Source organism: Fundulus heteroclitus, chromosome 5 (assembly GCF_011125445.2).
Source record: "Fundulus heteroclitus isolate FHET01 chromosome 5, MU-UCD_Fhet_4.1, whole genome shotgun sequence".
Lineage (NCBI taxonomy): Eukaryota > Metazoa > Chordata > Actinopteri > Cyprinodontiformes > Fundulidae > Fundulus > Fundulus heteroclitus.
The window spans coordinates 18,923,476-18,950,101 of NC_046365.1; the positions used below are offsets into that span (position 1 = coordinate 18,923,476).

The 26,626-nt window shown below is 38.2% G+C and overlaps 1 protein-coding gene across 1 annotated transcript; it reads left to right on the top strand.

Moving 5' to 3' along the window:
• Positions 1-3,945: 3,945 nt before the first annotated feature.
• LOC105924023 (integrin alpha-L) lies at positions 3,946-25,576 on the top strand. Its single transcript, XM_036137092.1, has 32 exons — positions 3,946-4,023; positions 6,670-6,793; positions 7,012-7,103; positions 10,708-10,787; positions 10,886-11,000; positions 11,091-11,221; positions 11,332-11,474; positions 11,625-11,778; positions 13,407-13,542; positions 13,664-13,737; positions 14,405-14,519; positions 14,685-14,827; positions 15,109-15,255; positions 15,338-15,535; positions 16,746-16,876; positions 18,071-18,225; positions 18,302-18,459; positions 18,549-18,665; positions 18,764-18,834; positions 18,916-19,057; positions 20,146-20,241; positions 20,377-20,456; positions 20,563-20,643; positions 20,731-20,806; positions 20,919-21,026; positions 21,123-21,164; positions 21,252-21,377; positions 21,459-21,572; positions 21,653-21,691; positions 21,775-21,876; positions 21,978-22,141; positions 24,446-25,576. Exons 1-31 carry the CDS (start codon positions 3,975-3,977, stop codon positions 22,077-22,079), a joined length of 3,441 nt encoding a protein of 1,146 aa, XP_035992985.1. The 5' UTR covers positions 3,946-3,974; the 3' UTR covers positions 22,080-22,141; positions 24,446-25,576.
• Positions 25,577-26,626: the final 1,050 nt, after the last annotated feature.

Here is a 26,626-nt window from a genome sequence, read left to right on the forward strand (position 1 = left end):
AGTGTGTGTACAATTACTCGTATCTGACTGAGAACCCATTTTTTGTATTTTACCAGCAAATTGAGGAAATTTTATGCAAAGTGAGAACATTTTCCTGGTCCTTGCTTTTTTTGGGCTAGGGGTTAGGTTTAGGACCATGGTGTGAATCGAGTTTAGGTTAGGGTTAAGTATGTACTGGTAATGGTTAGGGGTAGACAGATAAATATATAGTTTCCTTCCCTGTAGGAGAAATTTGCCCAAGACATGTGCTAGAAAGAACTGCCACCATAAAATAGTATAAATACACATATTGTGCAATTACACCAAAATGAATGCATAAAATACACATACGGCTCAATAAAACACATGTTGCACCTGACCACATGCAATCCAAACAAAAAACAAGCCAACAGATCAGACTTGAACATCAACATGCCAGTATTGCATCCTCATACTATTTGCCTACCATATTTATTAATCTGATGGAGGTAGGGACAAATGAAAATTAAAATCTATTAAGTTTGCAAATGGGCACTCTATACTGCTTGGCAGATGGTATTAATTCAAACTGTGAATTGAGGATATAAGCGGAATCAGACCGTATTCTGTGTGCAAGTCTGAGGGCAGACTCCTCATAAATGGACTGCAGGGGGGAGTCATCAGGCATCCCTATAACCCTCACTGCTGTCTGGACCAGACGAATAAGTTTAGATTCTAGTTGCAATTACTTGACCAGCTTACCATACCACGCTGACATGCAATACCTGATGATGCTTTCCAGTATGGCCTGATAGAATAAAAAACAAGCCTCTGGTGAGCCCCAAAGACCCCAGGTCTACATAAAAAAATGCAACGTCTCCTGTAAGTACGACATATTTATGAAAGTTATCATACATTTTAACATGCATTTCCAAGCTGAAAAGATTATTTAGGTTGACCCCAAGATATATGTAAGAACAGACCTGATTGATTTTTTGTCATGAATTGAGGTTTCAATGTCATGCAAAATTAACTTTAATACTTTTAGCTATGTTATGGTATTCATTCATTAAAATCATACCCAAAGTGGTGTTTTGCTTAAATCATGCATGTCAGAGTAATCCTTGTTAAAGCAGCCCCTCCTTGTCCTGGAAAACATGACCGGCCATGGCCAGGTCTTCTTAAAGCAGTCATTCCTCCAGGAATCACCTACCTTGACCGCTACCCCTGCCCAGTAAACAACAACGTTTCTGCTCAAAAATTAGACTAAGAGGCTTTTTTAGCACTTAATCTGCTAAGCAACACCAACTGCTCCTTTTTGATACTGTTCTGCAGCAGCTCTAGAGTGACCCCACATGGGGAGAGGTGGCGTTGCAGTGAAGACAAGCATTTTTTGTCCAAGTTGAAAAAATACCACCAGAAAAGACTAATATTTCACAATAAATTAATAGTCTGCACCATGGGCTGCACGGTGGCACAGTGGGTAGCACTGTTGCCTTGCAGCAAGAAGGTTCTGGGTTCAAATCCAACCCTGGGCCTTTCTGCATCGAGTCTGCATGTTCTCGCTGTGCATGCATGGGTTCTCTGGCTTCCTCCCACAGTCCATGATATATAAAATTTCACCTTCGCCCTCAGTTTGCTATCTGGGTAACTTTGTTATAAAAACACTTTGGAAACAAAATCAGTTTGCATGGCTTTCACTGCCCTACGTATCGCTAAGAAAACGATCCTCATGAATTGGAAAAGAAAAACAATTCTCAGAAGCAATGAGTATAGAGAACTATTGTTGGATCATATTAGTCTTGAGACAGCATCTGCCTCCACATCAGATCAATCTCTCTGGGCTCCTTTGGTCAGCACCATCACCTAGTGGGAGTGGGGGCTGTTGGATGTGTCCTGTGGGGTGTGGTGGCTGATGAAGAGGGGTGACTGTTGGAGTCAGCGGGGGAGCTGGCTTCCTGGGAGGCGGGTTGCTGCGCAGTCATTCCTCCCTTTTCCAGCTCTGTCACGCTGCCACACATGCAAGACCTTGATCTGGAAAAGGTTAGAGAAACATTTCTATGGTTTGGGACTTAAGTGAACGGCAGTTTTTCCCCATGCAGAAAACATGGAGCAGTGCTGAACCTTCGTAGGAGTGTCTGATCCATCAAAATTACTCAGAACAACTCCAATCCAAAAGAACCCAGAACGACATCTAAAGCACTGCAGACTCACATTTTACCAACTGATGAGAACTGACCGCAACCTGTTGTGGTTCTCTGAGGTTCTTTACCTGAAGAATGTGGTGTTCTCTAATTGTAGACTTCAGTGACTTCTGTAGTAACAAAAAAATAAATAAAAAAAAGACTCTTGAAACAGAAACTATCTTTAACATGTTTAATCCAACAAGACAGAGGGCTGTTTACAGCTTCTGTTCTGGACTCTCATACACAACAGCACCAGGCGGGTCGATTTCTGGACGCATGAGAGACGTTCATTACTCACACAAGCGTTATGTATGTATGTATGTATGTGGATGCGTTAAGCGTTACGCATCCACTGTCTGTGGCGTCCTCAGATGATCCCACAGACTGGGAGCAGCTGAGCAGAGCGCCTGATCTCCCATTGTACGGAGCTTTGTCCTGGGAGGTTTCAGGAGATATGTTATGGCACATGGGAAGGTACGTAGGATGGTCAGCATGACAGGAAAAGCGCTATATAAGTTCAGTCCATTTACCATTTACGTATTGAGGTTATAAATTGGACTCTGCAAATGCAACGGGGGAGAAAATACAAAGGGACATGACCTGCTGGCCTCTAGTGAGAGCTCAGCTTCAAATGCAACAACCAGATTCCACTGGAGCTTCATTCCACACTTTATAAGACTGACAAACCCATACATACATCAGTCACTTTACATGGACACTGTGAACCCTTTTGCACAGAGTAACTACTGTCTGCACCATCATATGGTGGTCCTTCCATGATTGCAATACATCCTGCTGCTAAGCATACTTGCACTATTCTTATTGCCTTAAAAATAACTTTTTTGTACATACAGAATGTCTCCTTTAGTTTGCTTTTACATTCCTGACAATTGAGAAATACTAATATTCATATGTTTCTTTTTGTCTTCTGTTTCTACACGGAGCCTTGCAACGAAATATTGCTCAAATGCACGTTGCGAATGTGCAGCTAAATGACAATAGTCTAAGTCTTCTTTCAGTCAGAAACATTACAGCAGGCTGTCAATCACTTTCATACTTCTGCCACTCATACAAACTACCTCTGATTTGTATTTTGTTTACGCTCTATGCACTATTAAAGTTACGCTGAGAACGTGATCATCCTCCACTCTCCCAGTAAGTCAATATTTTGCAGGTACTGAACATTCCTCTTGCCAACTTTCGTTTTCTCACCAGCGAAAACACATCTGGGTTCATATGACTCTGTTTTCTTCTGCCACAGCCATGTCTCCTACCTCTCCCCACAGCTTTGAGCACATTTTAACAGTCTCTGGCTTGTTTCTCATTTCATGGTCTCAAATAGGAGAGAAGTCAGAAGCTCTGGGCGGGTCTTTTGACTCACAGTTCTGTTTAGTTTTCTGTTCTACAGGAACTTCACTGCTGGATCTGGTTATCAGGGTGATGCATTTCCCTTCCCTCTGTGTCCCCCTGAAGTGACGATGGGCATTGACTTCAGGATTCATCACATCCAGAGCACTCTGGTGGGTGTTAAAATAATATGAAACAGAAAAAACAACTAAGGTGAAACGGTTATCTTAAGTTTCAATTATTCACAAGTAAGTTTCAGAGTCAGAAAAGGTCAGGACCAGGAAATATCTCAGCCGCCTCCCCCACTCCCCCCCCTCCCTTTTAATTCTCCATACTACAAGCTCTGTGACTGTTATTTTCATTATTTGACTCCGGATAATAGGCAGGATTTCCCTTTTCAAAAGACACACCCTCATTTTTCTAACGTGCATCATTGCACACTTACACTGAGACACATTGCCTTCAGTCTGAGTTCATGTCAAGATGTACGACCCACAGCGCTTCTACCTGCTTTTCTACATGGCCTTGGCAGGTAAATAAAAAATATATAGGCATCTGCAGTATTTTATTTGATATGATTAACCTAAAACATAACTATGGGGTAAATTAGGATTTTGATCAGAATGTGTAAAGATCACGTGAAGAGCACAGAACACTTGACGTAATCACTACTTACTTTGATTTTAAAATTATATGAATGGTTTAGTCTCAGATTTTTATAGATTATACTTTTATATTTGATTTCTCTTAATAGCCTGAAAGGAAACATTATAGAATTTAAAATATTGAAAATGTTCACCACAAAAGGGTGTAATCCATGGGTACATTGCAGACTTTGTGTGCTTTTTTAAACACAAATACTAAGTAGCACAAAATAAAACAACATCTGTCAAAAAAAAAAATATGTTTTTTTTCTGTGACTTCCAGTTTTTTGGTAGTACTCAACAATAACAAAGTAGTGTGCAAAGGCTATATTGAATTACATTTGCAGCTGAAGGCATTGTGAATAAAACTATGCGCAAGAAGAGCTATTTTCTTTTGTCCAGCAATTCTTTTTCAGACCCTGCCACCAAGTCGTGTGTTTGTGTGTTACAGTGCTTACCACCAATTAGATTGTTGGTCTTAAATGGTTAGTGATGTTTGTTAAAATATGAGAATATTTCTGTATACTTTGCAATGATGCAGACAGGGTTCTGGAAAATGTGTGTTTTTTTGTTGTAAACATTTATTACAAAAGTCATGTCATTTTAAATCTCCAATATGTGCTAATGTGCGCCTTTTGGTTAATCTGAACATTCGTTTAACACAAATATACAGAGGGAGACAGTTCCTCTCTTCTTGTGCAGGACATTATAGTTTAATCAAAGAGATTTAAAAAATCAATTACATATTCAGAGCAGAGCTTGTACAACATTGCATCAGCGGTTTTCACTAAAGTGAACCCTGAATTTCTTTTCCACTGACAGAATGACACCTTCGTGGATTTACCCAACAGACTCTCTGGCAAGAGCTTGTGCTTGCTACTAAAGTTCCCCATTTTTGTTCAAGCATCTCTTATTTGAAGTTTAAATGTGGTGATAATTCAGAAATGGTGCACTGTTGACCACTTTGTTATATCATAACATTTATTTTTTTCTGCATTTTATGTAAACGCTTTAATACTGAGAACAAGAAGAATGTGCTGATAATTTAGTCAGTCTAGAAATTGTGTTTCATCCAAAAATTATTGTTTACAGCAATTTTATGATAAATTTGTCCATCATTTGCAGTATAAAAAAATATTAATCGAGAAATATAAATGTGTTTGTCAGGTTATGGCATTGTCTGCTGCAAAAAAGCTGAAAGGCTACAGGGCTCGTCATTTTATTTTTTTATTGAAAAAAAATAAAAAGGAAAGTGGCAAAGGGACAGAGAAGGAAAGGCCTCGGTGAAAGGGAGAACAGAGTGCAAACAAAAGAATGGCGAGAAAAGAAAAGAAAACAGAGTGATAGTGCCAGAGCTAGGAGAACCCATGTGCCAATGATCACTAACCCATGATGAAGAATTGTTGGATACATCCGTACAGTACTTTTACATGTTGACTATATACTTTTTCTGTATTAGTCAATATGTTGTTAGAAGGAGAAATGTAAGGCAAGGGAGTAGAAGACTTCTAAAATGAGATTGAAAATCTAAAGGCCATGTTGAAGAGAGAAAAAAGGGAAAGAAAAACATGAAAAGAGATGGCAATGCATGGCAGGGGTAAAAAAAATCCCCACATACTACTGTGAACACACTGCTGTGCCGTCTGACACTTAACGCTGTAAGGAGACATTACAAGTATCAATTGTTGTCGAAATCAGAAATAAATACAAAAATTCAAAAAAATGACAGAGAGAGGAAAATTGTTGCAAAAACAACAATGGGAAAAATTATAAAGAAATCCAGGCTACAGCGGGCTGCACGGGCAACTTTGGGCTTTTTAAAGAAGCAAGGTCAAAGACAATGTGGCGGGTGCATGACCTGTGAAAGAAGAGGAATAGATTTCCTCTTGAGAGCAAATACAAGGTTTTTGTGAGTCGATATCAATGCAAATAAGTGTTAGATTGACAGATAATATTGCATCATGGTGATTGGTCCCATCAGTCGGAAATTGTAACAGACTTTGTCATAAGTTTGTATCCATCCAAACAAATTAATGTAATTAATAATTCAGAACCTGGAGACCCGATAAGTCAGCCAACAGGAATGGTTTCAAAAGGTTTATTTAAATACTTGCTGGAACAGGAACTGACTGGAGCGCACTCAGGAACTACTGCAAGGAGGAGAACAAATCTAGTGGCGGAGACCAACTCTGTGTTATACGTGTACCTAATAAAAGCCACTAAACTTTTCAGAAGCCGGGAGGTTTCACTGGTCTTGATCAGTGGGTCGGAGGGCTCCACCTGAGCGATCTGAATCACTGAATAAATGATCCGTTTCAGGCAGATTAGGTGTGAGGCAGAGACTCAAAAAGGGAATCCGTAGTCCAGGTTTGGGTCATACACAAGAAGGCACACATCAAGGCAGAGGTTTCCAAATGGACAGAGGCAGACAGGAGAGAAACAGAAACCAACAGGAGAGACCGACAGGGGCAAGGCAAAAATACTCGTCATGCTTCTTTTGTGAGTTTGTAAAAGTTATCTTTCATGCTTTTCAGCAACAACCATCCCAGTTTCTTCAGGCTTCAACATTGACACAGCAAACCCTACTGTTCATTCTGGAGACCCTGAAGATTTTTTTGGGTACAAAGTGCTTCAGTACATGTCCTCCAGGAATAAAGGGTGAGTTTGCATCTCTAGTTAGCTGGTTCTGCCAAAATGTATGAATGACATACATGCAGAGACACTAACATTGATGAAGTTATATAGATTTTTAGACATCTAACTTTAGAGCTGTTTGTGGTTTAAGCTGTTTTGCTGTTTCATCATATGAGAGCAAACCCTTTTCTGTTTGTTTTATGTTCCTCCTGATATCTCACTGACATTACTATGGTTCACAGGATCATTGTCACCGCGCCGCTGCGGCTAAATGGATCAGGTGGAATATTCAAGCATGACCAGGATGAAACTGAAAAGTGGTTCAGTCCTAATGGTATACCCACATTTCAAATTTAACCACTACTGCATTATAGAAGAAAAGGAAAATGGCTTCCAACAACACAGAACTTGTTTTATTGTCGTACTGGTTAATTTCGGACTTGTAAAAGGAGCCATGACAACAAATTTCATTTTTCTGAGGTTTTGGGGGTATAATATGGTCTGTTGGGCACTGATGATAACAAAACTGAATATCAAAGGACGTGTTCAGGGGTGGTCAGATTTGTTGCTTTGCTCAAAAACAGTCAGATCAAAAAACAGGTTATCTTTCTACGTAAGTTGTCTTTCTACCTAAGTTGTATTCTCCAACCAGAGCGCACCATTAAACAAACAGCCGTCCCACTCCCCTCCTGTCCCCAGTGTCGCGAGTCGCACTAGCATGTCTGACGCATTTGACAACCAATTTGACAACCTACTGATCCACATTGGTGCTCCCATCTCCCACCAGGACACCAACTACAGGCGCCCCATTTCAGCTGAAGAGCCCAATGTCCATCAATGGACATTGAGCTGGCTCAATGTTAACATTTATCAGTGATCCGAAGTAAAAATATTTGTCCTGTCGGAAAATCCTCCACTACGTCACATAGTGGAGTCTCTCTGATTGGTTGATGCCACGCGTCCAGCTTGTGTCACCTGCTTTAGAGGCACTTAACGCGCGTCAAACCACATTTGCAGCACGAAACGCACAGAAAGCTTCAAAACGCGCAGTGTTGGTTGTAGCCAATCAGAGTCAACCAAGTAGAACCACATATTACCGCAAACAACCCTTTTACTGAGGAGGGACATTTGGTCTGACAAACAACAAGCTTTAGGTTAGAAAATTCTTGGGAGAATTTACATATGAAGCAATATCAATTACATGAAATGGTTTATACAACATTGTATAAATGTTGTATAAGAGTTCACAACTTCACAAGTCACTTCTCACATCAACTAATAAGTTAAATACTTACAAATGGCAGAAATAAATGTTACTTTAAATTTTCTTGCTGTGTTGCAAATTTGACAAAGTTTCAATTGTTTTAAGAATGTGTGATCTAACTTGGCTCCATATCTGTGTCTCTGTTTATTGCTCCACTTCTAAAAGCCACGCGAACCCTACAGGCTGGGGGGATATTAGCGACTCAGTGCTAGTCAACCACCCGATTAGTAATGGGAAGTCGGTTATTGAAACGAATAAATGCTTGTGTTCACTTTCTTGATTTTTCCCTCAAAGTAAAGTTTGTTGTTAAAGGCATACTATGCAACATTTTTCAGTTAATTAATGTGTTCCATACCGATTTGGATGAATAAATGAGTCATTTCAGGTCAAACACTGGTTTTCTCGGCCGCTCTGGTGGTCTGTAGGGGAAATGCCGTAATTGCAGGAGCCCTCGGCCCGCACCCACAGGCTCAGAAGTCTCGTGTGCATCGCGAGAGTCGGTCTAGCTTTACGGCGAGAACTGCTACACGCCCCCAGTGAAAGGCGTGCTCGTTGCTAGCGCAGTGGCAATATTTGTTCAGTTATCATGGCGGAACCAGTGAGAAAACAGCGAAAGCCCATGTCTGAGCAGGCAAGAAAGAGGAAAAGGGCTCTGGACAGAGAGAGGAGTCGTACACGGGTGAACATCGGGCAAGCTTTTTCCGAATGGCGAGACAGTGTTTCCCGCAGTGCGAGACAGTGTTTGTTGTTGCTTTCGTGCGTGCATACAGTGATTGGCAGGGAACAAACAGCCCCCCCGCTCCGCGAGTCGTCCGCGCAAAACTTGTTCCGGCCAACTACTCACCGCCTCGCCTAAACAAATTCCTGCGGGAAACACTGCGAGAGCTAAAAGAAAAAGAAGGCTGCAAAGCTGACGCGGACCTCGCGTTTCTGCTGATGCGATTGTAAGTAACATTCGAATGGTTTCTCTCTCTCTCTGTGTGCATGTTCATACTTTCACTGTTAGTCATTGTTTGTACTGCAGTTTTTTCGACTTTTGTATGATTGTATGTCTGCTCAAAGCTCAAAACACCGCACCTGGCTTGAGGGAGAAACCAGGAGAACAGCTGAGCATATTTACGACAGTGCACTTTTACTTTCGCCCTCTGGGGGGAGCCTCGCTGGAAAATCAACTCCGGTTGCATAGTATGCCTTTAACTATTATACTTATATCTTGGCGCCTTCAGGATTTTATCGGAGGGTGCGCACAAAACCATCATCGCACCTGACCCACACAAACACTACTCCAACGCGCGTCATACGCGTGGTGCACAAAAAAAAATAGCAACATGTATTTCATCAAGCTCCTGACCTCCACAACCATACAAGTATGCCATATGAGAGCAATGGGCATGGAGCCCACAAACAGCACATCTTACCCACTTAATGGCCCAATGCACACCATGCGATGCACTCTTTCACGCTCAAAAATACAGATATGCCTACATAACCTCTTTCTTACAAATTACAATAATAAAGAACACCACAGGTTTGTTTCTGCACCATAGCGCCAAACTGTGTCCTTGCGCCAGTGTATATGATTTACTTTTGTTGTGGTCAGTATTCATAAAGCAGTTGCTTTTATTAATGTCCATCATTCCTGATAAATCAGAATTAGAATCAAGTTTATTGCCAAGTAGGTTTGCACTTACAAGGAATTTGACGTGTTGTTGATGGTGCATACAAATAAATAAATAAATAAATAAAATAAATACATTTTAAAATAAAATGACTTGAATAGCGATGACAGGTGACAGTTAGCCTGTGCATTTTCACCACCGCAGATGTGTGAACTTCAACGATGAGGGCAAGCAATTTATTTTACTAATAACACACTTTACCACTGATAAGCACAGAGAAATAAACATTAAAAAAATAATATATATTCTTATTGCGAGTTACAGTTCGACTTGTTCTGATGATTGTGATTAAAAGTCTACACATAAACATTGCTGTAACAAAAATGAGCCTGTGCGGTTGACAGCTAGGATGCCTTTGAACAGAGAACCCCCCCCCCCCACACACACACACACACACGCACACACACCTCACCCAACCCCAAAACAAGTAGGGCAAGCTCAAGAATGCCGGAGCTACAAGTGGATAAGTCAAAATGTTTGGATGTTGGGTGTATTTACCCATATAGTTCATTACACCGCCCTCCGGCATACTCCAAAAATCTATGAACAGGGTGGAGTGGAATGATCTGTGATCTGGAGGTGGGCAGGGTGTAAAGTTCCTCATTTAGATTTAAAGAAGCGTTAACGACTTGCTCTCAGGTGAACCTCAGAACAGGCACACAAAAGGAGCTGTGGGGCAACAATAACGATGTATTTAGACCAAAACATTGAAATTCCACTTTATATGGACCACAACTGAATGACTTAAATGTGAAAAGGAAGAATTGAAAAGCATGTTATGACCCCTTTAAAGCGTAGCAAACCAAACCGGATTCCAGGAATGCATGGTATATTGATTAATTAAATAAAGCTAATAATAAACAAACATAAATATTTTTCGGTTCATATGATTTTAGATTAAAAGAAAGTAAAAATAATTGTAAGAATCTGTGCAATTGTTTACTGTGAATTTTTAGACACCCTAACCCATAACTGTAACCAAATGTCTTTTACAGATTCTTCTGAGACATATCCACATACAGCCAGGCATCTCGGTTTGTCAATAGCTGCAGATTCTACAGGAACCCGATTTATTGTAAGAAATCACACACAGTTTGCAATGTTTTAGAGCAAAGCAAATGTCTAAAAAAAGAGTTTAATCCAATTTGTTTGACATGTTTTGTTCTGGTTTAGGCATGCAGTCCAAGTCTGGCTCATCCATGCGATGAGAACGTCTACCTGAACAGTTTGTGTTATAACGTCACCAATGAGTTTCAGCAGCTGTCTTCATTTACACCTTTGTTCCAAAGTAAGGTTGTCTCACCTCAAGAATACATGCTGTTCCTAGTATTTATATGCTGATTTATGTGATATTCTAACTTTCTGTACCTTCTTTCAGAATGCATAAAAAAGGCAGTAGACCTTGTGTTTCTGTTTGATGGATCCGAGAGCATGGTTACAACAGAGTTTAACGAAAATAAAATATTCATAAAAACCGTAATGAAGAACTTTAAAAATACAACTTTCAAGGTCAGTACATTACTTCATCAATAATTTCTTAAATGTATTTGTATGTCAGGGTATGATCAACAGTATATTTTGTATGTAATGTTAAATCAATAATGTCTTTTTTCCTGTAGTTTGCAGCAGTTCAGTTCTCGACAGATTGCAGGAAAGTCTTTGACTTTAACGACTATGTTGCTGGCACTGCTATAAAGAAACTTGATGAAGAACAGCATATGAACAATCTCACCAACACCCACAAAGCCCTCATGTTTACGCTGTAAGTTTGGTTACATTTCAAGCATTTAGCAATGAACCACAAGAAGACTTTGACCATGTCCTTTGCCAAAGTCTTTTAAGTGTATGTGTTAGTGTTTGTAGATAAAGTTTTGTTTATCTTCAGCAACACTAAATGTCTGCCTTTCTTCAGGTCAGAAATCTTGGAAAACGAAGCAGCAGGAGCCTCAAAAGATGCAACTAAAGCTGTGGTGATAATCACAGATGGAGATCCAAGTGATCTTGATACAAGACTAAAGAGTGTTGAAACCTATGAACGTAAAAAGATCATTCGAATTGTCATTGGGGTAAGTTTTTCTGTATTAATTGACTAAGAGATGCTGATGTGCTTATTCATTTGTTTCTGTCTAATTACCTGAGTAACTGAGCAACATGAAAACTATACTTGGTAATCCTGTTCAGAAATAGTTTTTGTTATACTGGGTGAAATGGTCCTTCCATTATGACAGTAGTAAATACATTATGTGTTCAGGAAAAGGAGGTTAAAAAATCGATCTCTGTGGGAGCTGCAGGACTGTAAAAAGTTTTGGTCCTGCTCTCACTCCCATCTGCCCCTGAAGTTCCAGGGGAATCCGCTTTATCTATTGGTTGTTCCACATGCCAATCATTCTGATGCGCTCACATAATGCCAATGTGCGTGTACATTCCTTGTTAGTATCCTGTTGCTGGCTGCGTATTCGCTAGGGTAGCCATTTTCATAACACCAAAAAGGAGGACACTTTTCAAAAACAAGCAAAACTAGGATAAAAACATAATATCAAACCTATAACATAGTAGGGCACTGTTGTACTCACCAATGATGTGAAGATCTACTTCTTATATCTGTGTCCTTTCCTGGCTGCTTCCAATAGTTTCTTATTTGAGAGAAAAGTCCTGTACATGTCTGTGCACTCCAGTGTGAAGTTGACACAAGTTTGTAGCTCTGCCTTGACACTTTCTACATCGAGACGATTTCTCTCATTTCTCCAAGCTGAGGACATCATTGAAAAGACGCGCTCTGTATGTGCATTGCTGCGTGGAATGGAGAAGATGTAGGCACTGACTTTTCTTAGGTTTACCAGTGTACAGACTCGCGTTCTCGTGCATTGAGAAACGGCCTTTGTGACCTGTAGGAGGTCAGGGTGTGAACTGCCTCCTTTGCATTTAAAAAGACCGCAGCGAGAGTTGCTCTCAGGCCCCGTCCAGATGAAGCTGAGTTTGGGTGTATATGACCAGCCTCTTTCTTGGTCAGAGGTCACATCACAATGAAGCAGCCACAACTGACTACATCTGAAACCAGCTCCCAGAGTGGATATGTTTGAAGCCACCCCCCGTGGCACCACCATCTAGAAACCCCTATACCCATAACCGGCTAAACAGTGACGAGTTTTTACATGCAAGCCTACAAAAATGGCGATCTCCATAGTTGCAGTTGTGCTGCAGAGGCTTTTAAACCTACTATGGCCTTTACAACATCTTCTGCTCCTCTATTTTCACCACCAGTGCAAGATGCAGTTTGAAAACAACATTTTACACAGTTAATCAGATCATCGGCAGAGAACTCTGCGCATGCGCAGTGTGATTATCTTTACTTCCCTTGCTTTGGTGCTGCACCACCCACTGGCGAGGCATACACCTATAACGGCTTGTTCGGCTTTAGGTGGCTTCATCATTACACGCTAACTTTTCTGGCCGTATATCTTAATTCAGCTTTGTTCGGCTTCATGTGGATGTGATTTCAGATACACCTGAGAACAGGGGCAGAAGAGGGACTGAAGAGCAAAAATATCAACAAATTCATACCAAAGCAAGCAAAGCAAAGTTGTTGCTCTTTACAGGAGAAAGTTTGCTTCTTTGTTTCAATTGCCAACACCTACCAAATGGGAGTTTTAATGACATCAGATGTGAAAAGATGTATATGTTCTTTTCATTCCAGGTCAAAAATGTTGCTTTAGACAATCTAGAAAAACTTGCATCAGAGCCAAAAAAAAAGAACGTCTTCCAGATTGAGAACTATTGGGGACTCCAAGGATTACTGGAAAATTTACAAAAACAGATCTTTACTATTGAAGGTGATATTGTCTGATTTTTGTGCCCCCACCCACCCCCCAAATTTTGATTAGTGATGACACTAAATTATTTTTTTCCTGTTCATGCTGTATTTACACCTTTTTACTTTTTGTAACTTTTTAGGATTTAATGTGAGTCGAGCTGATAAACTGACGAATGAAATGTCACAAAGTGGATTCAGTGCTGTCTCACACAAGGTCAGTGATGTGTATGCTTTGGTTTAGTTGGTAAACTTAATGTTTTGGTATTTATCTGGCTATCTTCCAGCAGTTTTCTCCAACCTTGGGTTCCTCCTTTGTTCCTGAAATTTGAGGCATTGATGTCTCCTTGTCACAGTAACAAAATTGAAACCCCTCTTGTTAAGCCCAGCAGCACCCAATTTTGGGGGAGGAATTGAAGCTTTTTTTCTGGGTTCATTGCTATAAACTGCTGAGCTTCACAGATTAAGAGAACAAAGCAGCAAAAGAAAACAGTGAAAAATGCTTGGTAGTTAAAAACAATTCCACTAATAGAAATAGAATTTCAGAAATGGTTAAAAGTTTTAAAGAAAAATAATATCTTACAATGGAAAAAAGCACAACTTAGTATACCAGCTCATTTGTTATGCATACAGGGGGATTTCTGTTGATGTGGGGCACATATGGTTGTAAAGGACAATGATTTAAAGATCAGGTCACTTAGAAAATTTGATAAAAGAGTTAAGGAAGTTCGGAATTGGATAGAAAGGATGAGTAACTAAATATAAACATTTAACTTCTATTTAAAGTAAAATTTATTTGTTTATTTGATGCTTGCAGAGAATCAAAAGATGATTTATCGCAGATATGAAAAATTTATGTTTATATTGGACCTTTCTGTTGACAGGACACCTTGATTCTGGGCTCGGTGGGATCAAACAGCTGGCGTGGAGCTCTCAATGAGCCTCAAAAACAAGATAAAAAGATTTTAGACCCAAATATGCAAGATGACTCCTACATGGGTATATTAATTATTTCCTCATTTACAAAAACAATTAATTTTAGCTGAGATATCAATGAATGATCTTGATCGGGTTCAAATTGACTGTTTACTTTTGTTGGGGTTATATATTGTGTAATGTACAAGAAAATTTAATTTGAACATCTGTTGCTATTCACACTTGCAGGATACTCTCTCTCTGTTGGAGAGAGGAATGGCAAACCTCTATATTTCACGGGTGCACCACGTTTCAACCACATGGGACAGGTTATAGTTTTCCAACCTGATGACGACGACTGGAAACCAGTCCAAAGAATTACAGAGGACCAGGTTGGGAATTGTAGTGATTGAGAAAGCTTCCTGGAAAGGAAGCGAAACTACGGAAAACAAGTCCAGTTGCTTTGTTTTTTACTTTTACTTTATTTTTAATTATTTTTTAATATCTATTGTGTAGATGAGTAACAAATATGTGCTGCCCATTTTTTAAACCTCAGTTAGCCTCTGAAGAGATAAGCATCAGAGATAAGCATCAGAGATAGGCACAGAATCATCATGTCAGCAGTTGCAGAAATAAAAAGCGCAGGAAACATCTCTTTATCCATACGTTACAGGTTGGTTCCTATTTTGGAGCAGAGCTGTGCTCTGTAGACATTGACTCAGACGATAACACTGATTTCCTGCTGGTTGGAGCGCCACAGTTTTACCTGGCCGAGGAGAAAAAGGAGGGAATGATCTACGTCTACTCTCTATCTGATGAGGTGCGTCATTAGAAAAGTCTGACTGAGTTTTATTTATGCATGAGTTTATTGTTCAGTTGGATATTATCCTTATTACTTACAGATGAAACTACAAAAGGTGTTTCAAGTGCGAGCACCATCCATGGGTAGATTTGGCACCACCATATCCAGTCTTTCAGATCTGAATGGAGATGGTCTGCGAGATGTTGCAGTGGGAGCCCCCCTGGAGGAGGATAACACAGGAGCAGTTTACATCTACCTTGGACATGGAGGTGTTGGGATACGCAACATTTCCAGCCAGGTGACAGAAAAAATAAGATTCTATAAAATAAAAAAATCTAATATTTTTTAAAAATTTCTAAAGTCCCAAAAATCAAGGTCATCAAAGGTCAACCAGCCCCCCCCCCCCCCCCCCACCTTCTTCAAATCAAATGAAATTGGTGTCAATTGGTGTCAATCAACAAACGAAAACTTTTGCTGCACAAACCAGCACAAACGTAGCACAAACGTTTGACACCAATTTTGATTTGATGAAGGTGTGTAGGGGGGGGGGGGGCTTTTGACCTTTACCTTTTCATTGATATCTTCAAAACCAAAGCAACACAAATGAAATTTTTTGCTGCACAAACCAGCACAAACGGAGTTGAGTTGATTGACACCAATTTCGTCTGATTTGAAGAAGGTGTGTGGGGGGGCAGGTTGACCTTTGATGACCTCTAAAAGCATTTGTTTATATCTTTAAAATGATAGCGGCACAAACGAAAATTTTTGCTGCACAAACCAGCACAAACGTAGCACAAACGTTTGGCACCAATTTTGTCTGATTTGAAGAGGGTGGGGGGGCCAACTTCACTCAGGTCAAAAATCATCATCTGTAAATTACTTGAAGAGCTTTAACATTTTTTTCCCTCACCAAGAATTAGTAAAATGTGCTGAACTGCGTCTTATTTTCTAGATTTTAATCCCAAAGGCACGCTAAGGAAAAGCGTGGCGTATAAAACGGGCAGAATAGCCACTGCTTAAATCTGTTATTGAAACTTTTTTTCTTTTTGGGGGACAGCAGTAAAATAACCTTACACTCCTGGTAAAGATAATTGTCATAAAATTTTAAATAATATATGATAATGCAGCTCTGAATCCAGATGACATTGTGTCAGAATCACTTTTTTAAATCCATGCAATAAATAAATTAAACGTTTTGAGGACATGCAAAGGCCACACTCCAAAAAGCTCTCCTTTACACCAGATTAAGACTGTTCCACTAGAGCTTCACAACTGTTCATGTGTAATGGGGAGCATGCTGCATACTTGGTCAAGCCTATCAGAACTCGGTAAGATCCTTCAGACATCTTAATTCTGACTAGATTTTAATTGTGTGGTGCAACTTTGCTACAAAGTGCTTGGTAAATGTTAAGGGGGGAAATGCATTTGTTGTTTTTTGTAACCACCTATTTACCGCATAAAAATGTGTGACCCTGACAGTTTCAATATTCAAGCCCCTGTGTTTCCAGAGAATCACAGGAGCAGATTTCAGCCCTAGGTTGAGGTTCTTTGGACAAGCCATTCATGGAGATATTGATCTTGGAGATGATCGGCTGCCAGATATTGTGGTGGGATCAAAAGGCTCTGCAGTTGTCTTAAGGTATAACTTTGTAACTGCCATGACACTCTTAAAGTTAAATATCATGTTAAAATGTATGTTTATGGTGGGACGCTGCTCTTAAGACAATTTATACAAGCTCATTCTGCGCCCGTCTTACACTTATCCAGTTTAAAGTACTATTTAGACTCCATTTTTTTAAAACTCGACTGTCACAAATTTATCCCATACGTTCTTTTTTTGTCCATTACTTTCTTCCTTCTTGTTGAATTACTTTGATACCATGTCAAAAATACTCTCTGTGTTCATAAAAGTCTCCCCCCACATTGCCATATTTGGGCTCCCAGAGGACCATAACCGGTTTACCCCTAACCAACTAGATATTTTGGCGTTTACCTCATTACTGGCCAGACGCCGCCTTCTTTTGCACTGGAGGTCGACTAAAGCCCCTTCTATTATACAATGGCTCAATGACACCATGTCTTTTCTGAAGCTAGAAAAGATCCGATATTCCGTGAAATATCGGAGCTTATGACAAATGGCTTCCCTTTATTACATTATTTCGCTCTCCTCAGTCCTTTCCTTCTGATTGACCCCTCCCTCCCCCTTTTGTTTGTTTGCTTTTGTTTATTAAATTTTGGATTTTTTTTTTATTAGATTTAATTTTATTTATTTATTTTTTTCTGAGGGGCTTTATTTATATTTAATTATAGCTTATTAAGATCTATTGTTATTTAGTTGTTATTATTATGATGTTTATTATTTAGTTTTATTTTCTTTTAGTTGCGTGGTGTACTGTTCGTACCACTTAATTTACAAAAACACCCTGGAACTTTGACTATATCCCTTGTTCTCAAGTCTTCGAGATGCACAGTACCTTTATGGTGCCAATATGTACATATTGTTATGATACCCTATGTGAAAAGGATGTACATATGGATACACATCTCTATTGTTGTAATGTGCATTACTTCCTAAGAAAAAAAAGAAGAAAAAAGTATGTTTATTTTCTTAGTTTCTTGAAAAAAGTTCTAGATGAAGAGAGATTTGATGCTTTAATAGGAGTTGTGGTTTTTACCAAACTGAAACATCTGATACAAGAGTAATTTAAAATGTTGCCTTAGTAAAACTGCACAGGCAATTAAAACGATAACCACTGTGAGGGAAGTTGCATCAAAATTGTTTTCCCATTTAGAAATCCTCCATGTATGAGCTGCTTCATTTGGTGTCTTTCAGGTCCAAGTCCGTACTAAATGTCAAGACTAGCCTGTCATTTTATCCTAATGTGATAAGCATCCAGGAGATAAACTGCTTGGAGGAGAATGAAATTTTACCAATGGTCACCGTACGGGCTTGCTTTGAAATGGCAGAAGCAACAAACAGCACAGCAGGTGGGGACTCAAAATGGGAGTTTCACCAACAGCTACTGCCTGTTTGTCATTTTAATGCCCCATTTGTCCACTGCAGAGAAAAGGATCAACATCTCAGTGATGCTCAATGCGGATTCAACAAGGTCAAAGTATCGAGGTTTCTTCATTGAAAACAAAGAGAAGAGCAGGAATACTACACACACCTATGAGCTGACTGGCAGAGAAACATGCTTCAACTATTCTATCTACATGAATGTATGAATAATAATAAAATGTTTCTCTGAAAAGACAAAACCAGAATCTTTATTTGAGTAAGTCACCACATTGTTGTTTCTGTTTTTCAGAAATGTGTAAAAGACACATTATCTCCTGTGCACATCAATTTAAACTTTTCTCAACCTGATGCTGAGAAAGCAAGTGCCATCCTTAACGTGGACAGCAAAAGATGGGCTGTGGTCGAGGTGGGTACAGGAACTAAAGGGTCATGAAAATTTGGTTATATAAAGAAAATATTTGAAATTTTTGTCTTGGACTTTGGGCAATTTTTTTTCTTTTACAGGTTCCTTTTGAAAAGCGTTGTGCCAAAAAAGAAATCTGCATTGCTGACCTTAAAGTGGATTTTAATTTGACGTAAGTATTTCTAAAAATCGTAGAAGAGCTGTAGTTTTGCTTGAATCAATCCTGAGTTAAAAAACACTTTTCTTCTTTTAGGAATGGGGAAGTATTGGTAACAGAAAATACTGTATTCAGCCTGTTGATAATGCTGGATAATATTGGTGATGACTCATACAATACCAGCCTGACAATGCACTATCCTCCAGGCCTCTCCTTCTCAATAATGGAGCTAACAGGGGTAAATGAGAAATTCCTCTGTTTATCTCGTACCAACAATTCATAATCAATATTTCTGATCAGAAGATTACATAAGGTACAAAGGGAACATATATCAAATTATTTTCTGGCTTTTTGAACTGTCTAGTTTTTCATGGTGAAAGAATCATATAACATACCACTTATTCTATATGAATTTTTAAAACAGGATTTGGCTCACAAGCTTGAATTTACTTAACTTATTTTGGTGGATGAAATCAATACTGGTTTTAATAATTGCTTTGATCAAGTTTATTATGGTAAAATGACCATTTTGAAATAAAATGACCACTAACACCATGTGTAATTTGCTTTAAAAAGAAAACGTTTTACCTCATCTGAGCAAAAACTGAATTTACACGAGAGAATGTTGACCTGAGCATACAACATACGACACTGCCTGCTAATATCATAATCTGTCACGTCTGCTGTGATAAGATACCGAGCTATTTCATTAATTTCTCACACCAACTAAATCATCTGACAGTTTGAATCCTCTTTACTTCAACAGATTATAACAGCACTCTTAGCATGGTACTTGATATCAAGCTCTATAGCATACACAGTACATCTATTCAACAGCTGTTGAAGACTAGCACTTGATGGAGTAAAAACCACAACATCATCTCCATACATAATGATTCACTAAAAGATTTCCAATAAAACCTCCAGTGTTACATTTTTTTTTTCAGTTTCTCAGAGAAGTCTTCCAAATACAAGTTAAAAAGAACCAGTGACATAATTCAGAAGCAGATAGCAAACAGAGGAGTAGGCTTTGCATAAGAGAATTTTAGTTGTTCTGTTTGCAAGATGTTGACTTCGTCATTTTCTGTAACACCGAACAAGTAGAGGAAATACCAAACTCCACTAAGGTTGTCTTCGCAGAGTTTTTACAACCTAACTAAAATAAAAAAAGCAATGTCTCTTTTAGAGATAGATGTGAGAGATTTTGCTTTTTGCAACATGCATTTCATTAAAGATGACAGACTCTGTCACTGAAGCTCTGTCTGCATTGAAACCTGACGCTCTAAAGCAGTTAAACTTGATTTTACCTTTTTCTTCCCCCACCAGACTAAGAAACTAACTTACATCTGCACTGGTCTAGAAGATGTGCTTGACAAAACTGTTTGTGGCATCAGTCTTCCTGTGTATCGCAGCAAATCCTCTGTGAGTCAAACCACAGCCGCATACCCTCCATACAGTCACAGTGGAAGTTTTGAAAGCTCATTGAATAACAATCTTTACTAGCCTGCCTCGCTCCCAGAGCCAGATCTAACATTATTTTCTCTTATTTCATGTAAGGCCACGTTTAATGCTACTTTTCGCGTTGCCAGAGACTTTGAGTGGAATGAGACATTGTCGATGTCGGTCTCTGCACAAAGGTAACACTTATTTTAAACAAATTAAATCTATTACAGACGGAAGCAAAGGATTTAAACCTATTGTTTATTTTTATTACTCACAATGTTTTTCCCTTTGCATTCTTAGTGAAAATTCAAACTCCAGCGAGCCAGTTTCTGTGACCAAAGCTTCTCCTGTAAAATATGCAGTCAAATTAGCAATAGCAGTGTAAGTAAATTCCACACATTACTAGTATTTAAATTGTTTAACACAACAATTTGCTGTATTTTGTAATGTTTTTTGTTTTGTTTTTAGAAATGACGCAACTGTCACTCATCTGGACTTCACTCCAGAAAAGCATGAACCAAAAAGGATGGCTATTATATATGATGTTAGTGATTTAAAACACTATTCAGTTTTCAAACTTTGAAGCAAAAAATATACCTGAAATTTTATGGAAATCCACTTATTTAGCGTGAATGCGACTTTTTCGTTATTTCCAGATAAACAACACTGGTTTTAAGGATTTTCCCATCAATGTGTCCCTGTTCTTCCCAAGTAAACTGGAACACAACTTCGAATTGAAAAACTATAAAGTTATTGTCGAGAAGGTAATTTGTCCAAATGCAAAGACGCTTCTCATTTCATCTGCTGCTATGGGTCTTACATGCAAGCTTTTAATATTTACATTTTTTCATGTTTTAAAGAACAAAACTCGGTGCTCATTCATTTCCATCCTAAAACCTGAGGTTGGTGTAACAGATTTCTGACTTATTATATGCCACTGTATTATTACAATAAATTGCTCAATGACAAAAGGGGCTGTTTTGTTGCAGGACTGCCCTCTAAAAGAGAACTGCATTGCCATGAAATGTGATTCTTTTACATTGATGAATTATTCAGGTGTTCAGTTTACCCTGGAAGGAGTTGTGGATTTCCGAAATCTGCAACACCATGCATCGGTATGTACTTCAACAAGTAAAGACAAAATACGACCAACGCATCTGTGACATCCCTTCAACTGTTCTGCTCTTACTTTAAAGAATATGCCCTTTCTGAAACAATACACTGGAAACATTGGAGAGTTCAATTTTACGAGCTTTATAAAAGTTGACTATGATGATGGTAAATACGTGATGGCTTCTAACAAATATCAGGTATGTATGGGCTAGACTGTTGTAATACCATTTCAAAGAGACTGTTTTGAAGGTAATCATAATCTGAGCTTTGATTTCAGAAGAATAAACAGAATGGCAACGGCAAAGTAAAGAAATCGGTATGTACAACTATACTCAGTAACAGTTCATTTAATACAAAAAAAATTTAATGTAAGGTATAACTTTTTTTCTCTGCTAACAGGTGAACGTTCTGGTTGAGTTCTTAGTTCCCCCAAATAGACTTCTGATCATTTCGACTGTAGTGGTACTGGGAATAATGCTTCTCGTAATCATCCCGTGGAAGGTGAGATTTCTGCCGCCATATTTGGAGCCTAAAAGTCATTAAGACAAGGTTTTGGATGTTTTGGTGTTTGGTCTAATGGTTGTTTTTGTGACTTTCCTAAGACTGGATTCTTCAAGAGAAAAACCATTCAGCATTACCAGGAACAAGAAGATGAACTCTCTACAGTTGTGCAATTAGTTGCATTTAAGCGGTTTCATTTTTAGTCAAATAATCCTTGGTCTGTCATATAGTGTCCAATGAATAACAGCCCAATTTGGCTTTCATATTAGGACAATAGATAAAAAGCTCCATCGTTTTCAAACAGCAGACTCTGTACATATATATCAGTGACAACCTCTCTTCAAATATAAGAGTTTATTAACAGAAATAATAATGAAGTAACAATATAATTCAGTCAGCAACTTTTGTTTACTGGGTTTGTAAAACAACTAAAACTGCTAAACAAAATTAAGATAAAGACGCTAATGAATCATGTACACAAAAAAAGGACAAAAGCAAAAATTTAAATGCTGGAAAACTATTATCATAAAAATCCAATGATTTTAAAATTCAGTGTGGAGGTTTAATTTACAGAACCTAAGTTCATCTTAATGACTTTAGAATGAGGTCAACTTAGCTTTAGTTAACGTAGAACAACAATTAATATGTGTTCAACTCATTCACTATGCAACTCAAAGAGTTAGATGAAACATTATTTGAGAAAATAATATTTCACCAAATTAATCAGTAACTTTTATGGCACCTAATATCAGGTAGTTATTTCTCCAGAATAGATTTTAATTGTAACGCTTAAGATGGGGAAAGGAACCTTTTAAAAGACGGAGCAGTGGGCGCTGTTGGAGCACATCCATTGCAGTATTTCAGTGTAATTATTGGATTGAAAAATGCAAACATCATCCCATCATTGTTTAAAAACTCTCATGAATATAACATTTGTCATTATCTTAAAACACAACCCTAAACACATTAGCATCAGGCTCAAAATAGCTAGCGGGTAGCTTGTAGAGCTGCTAGCACTAGCTTCAGTTTTAGCTTCAAAACAGTAAAACTCAATGGGGAAGAAAAAAGAAAAACAATACTTAAATTGTTTCATACCTAACTAACCTCCCAGGTTTCTACACCTTAGCCTTTAATGTGCCCCATTCTTAGTAAGGCCCTCTTCTACACAAAGAGAAACTCAATAATTTTCAGAAGCGATTAAGACAAAATAGAGAGGACGCAGCACCAAACTTAAACACTGTAGTAGGTATGTGGCTGATTGGTGGCGCTGTGATATTACCACAGGAAAACACACCAGGCATGCGCAGACAGCTTGTGAAATAAACCAATCAACATGGCAGGGAATCAGACTAGTGGTTGTGCACTAGTCCACAAACAGATGATTGCAGAACTAACTTTTTGTTCATCACTTTATTGTTCTCTCTAAGTTTTGAAACTGTTCGCAGAGCAGTTAGCATTCACTTTATTTGGTTTCAATACTTGTAAGTACACTAACAACGTTCACAAGATAGCAATCTACCGTTTACATCACTTTTCCTGGCTCTAACTATGCACTCAGACTTCTCTACAGCTGTAACAGCTTCACAAAAAACATTGTTAGTTAGCTGTGCTGCTTTCTTCTTATTCGTCTTGTTATGATGTGGTCTTAATATTGTCTGCTCCCGTTGCTCAATACCTTCTTAATTACACAGAGATGCTGGTATCCACTACTTAGTTACATTTTTGTCTGTTACATGTGCATCCAGGTCACTTTGGTGTCTTGAACCATTCAGACAGAAATCTGACGGCAGTCACATTTAATTAGCATTGTAACCAAGCTTTCTGGGTTTGTTTCTGGCACTACTGAGCCGAAACAAGACTGTAGCACATTCTGGATTTATTATGTAATGTAAATAGAACATTGAATGGTGGAACATTGAATGAAATTGCATTTACAAGGATGTGTTTCATCATCAAGTCATTAAAACGGCTGGTTGCACGTGTAAGATGATACTTTTGATTTCAGAATTTCATTTCAGTTCACATAGAAATATAAAAAATGCACAGTAACATGGTAATTGGTAAATGGCTTGTACTTGTATAGCACTTTTAACTAGCCTTGACGACCTCCAAAGCGCTTTACACTACAGTCTTAGTCATTCACCCATTTACACACACATTCACACCCTGACGGTGGTGAGCTATGTTAGTAGCTACAGCTGCGCTGGGGCACACTGACAGAGGCAACATAAAAGTAGCACACTTAGACCAGTTTATACAGTTTATCTGCAAAAAAAGTTGATTCTGGGGTGAGTTATACATTAAAGTCTCATTATTCTGCATCACTTGTTCTCTTTTTGGACATTTCTGGATTGTTTTAATGTGTTGTGGGAAAACTGACATCTAGTGACAGAATGCTGTTACTAGACGGTTAAAAAAATTACCATTCTGTACAGGAGGCAAAGTTTGAATTGTTTATACAATTTGAATGGATATATACCTCTACTTTATGACTTTATGACCTCTACTTTTTTGGCTCTTAAGGGCTGGACAAAAATAGCCTTGACCATTATCTTTGCTATCTTTTTCCTTGGTGTTTCCATGCAACTGACCTGCAGCTTCCTTGTAGACTTGCTCTGATTCCACCAGACGTAGTTGATGTAAAACTGACAAGTCAGATATAACTTTTTTTTTATTATTCCAGAATAGTGAGACAAAACTTTTACATTTGTCCCCATCAAATTCAGATGGGCCTGTTTAAAAACCTCCTTTCCAATCAAAAAATCTGGAAAAGGGTAGGAATTGTGCTACGAAAGTTCTTTTTAATTGCACTCAATATTCTTGAAAGGTTTCAGCCTGGTTTTAAAGCTCTTCTTGGTGCTGAAACTGCACTTCTAAAAGTGTTTTATTGACTACTTAATTACAAGACAGCAGTTTACAAATTAAATATTTTTCTGCAAATTAAATAATTATTTTAGAAACTAAATGTTTAGTGTGCAAACTAAATATTTAATTTCCAAAAGAAACATTTAATTTGTAAATAATTAGCTTGGACCTAAATATTTAGCTCATCTAAATATTTAGTTAATATGCAAATTCACATGTCGATAAGAGGAAGTGGCCTGCTAAAACAGAAGCTGGGTCTTATGAGCCCCTATATAAGCTCCTACTGCTTGCTAACTATTGAATTTATTTAGCAAATTAAACATTCAAATTAAATGTTTAATTTGGAACTGTGACATTTATAAATGTATAACTGACATGGTGAAAATATGATGTAAGAAAATTAACCCACATTTTTTATGACAGTATTCTTGTTCAGTTTTGACTGTGTAACTTTACATACTGCATCTCGTACATGAGCATGCAAGAAATTTTGCACATTTCACACACAATGTCTTTTGATGATAAAATAGATGACATTTTCACACACGTATACATAATTTGTACACATCAAACTCATTGTTTTCTCCAGGTGAAATACATCTTGTTTCCATCATGTTTTACTATACTGCTAAATAAAAATGTTTTATGCGGATTATTTCATTAAATGATCTGAGAACCATCATATGTTTTGTAGTGCTTGTGTATATTGTCACCATACGATGTCTGTTGTTAGTTTTTTTATATTTGGTAGTCATATACTTTACTATGTGTATTCCTGTAAATTATAGTTTATGGTTTTTCTTTGCAATGAAAACAAATGAAGACGGAAAATCCACGGGAGAGACTGGAGGATCTGTCAATAGGACCAGGATAAGCCATACGCCCCATCGAGCTGGGCTTTATGGAAGAGCGGCCAGAAAAAAGCCATTACTTAGTGTTATAATATGCTGTATGATTTGATGAATTAACTTTAATCCTCTACAGCAGAAGTGTCAAACATACGGCCCGAGGGCCGGTTCCGGCCCAGTGGCTAAATGCATTATCATTATTCAACAAAAAATATTTTTTATCCAGTGTCCTGTCTGGCAATGTGACAATAAGAATTGTTGTCTTAATGCCAAAAAGAGCTCATCAGATTTGACTTTCACAAGTGGAGCAGTACTGCTTTTGCCATAGTGCTCCGCTTGATTTATAAATGTGAATAGTTTTATTATGATTCATGCGGGGAATATCTCAAATAATATGGACACACCAATGAGAAAGTAGGAGAGGAAAGGAAGAACAAGAAGAAAAAAAGAAAAGATGAAAGAAAGAGGAGATAAAAGGAAGTGAATGATAAAACAATTATTGAAAAAAACATGTACTTTAATTAAAAATCTGCAGTTCCTATGTTGTCCACGAGGGGCGCTATGTTTTAATCAGCAGATGGTAGCACTGAGCTTCACATGTGGAATATTGATTTTAAATCATTTCTTAATTTTTATCTGTTTGATGTATTTTGTCATGCAGGACAGTGTTTTAAGTTCCAAAAAAAATGTGAATAAATGTTTTTCAACATTATACAATCACTGTGATCAGTTCTTATGCATAATGCACAAGTAAATGTTTAACTGAGTAAACGTATTGTTGAAATTGCACATACTTTTCTTAAAAACGCTGAGGTTATTCATAATATATTGTGTAAAAGTGAAATTCATTTAATATAAAAATCAACAACAAGTTCGCTTTTATTAGTTCTATTTAATCTTGCAATGAGTTAACTTGTGTGGCCCTCTTAAAATCAGATAAGCTGTATGCGGCCCCTAAACCAATATTAGTTTGACACCCCTGCTCTACGGCATGCATAATGATGCCAGTTGGGGAGAAAATGTTTGGGATGTTTTTA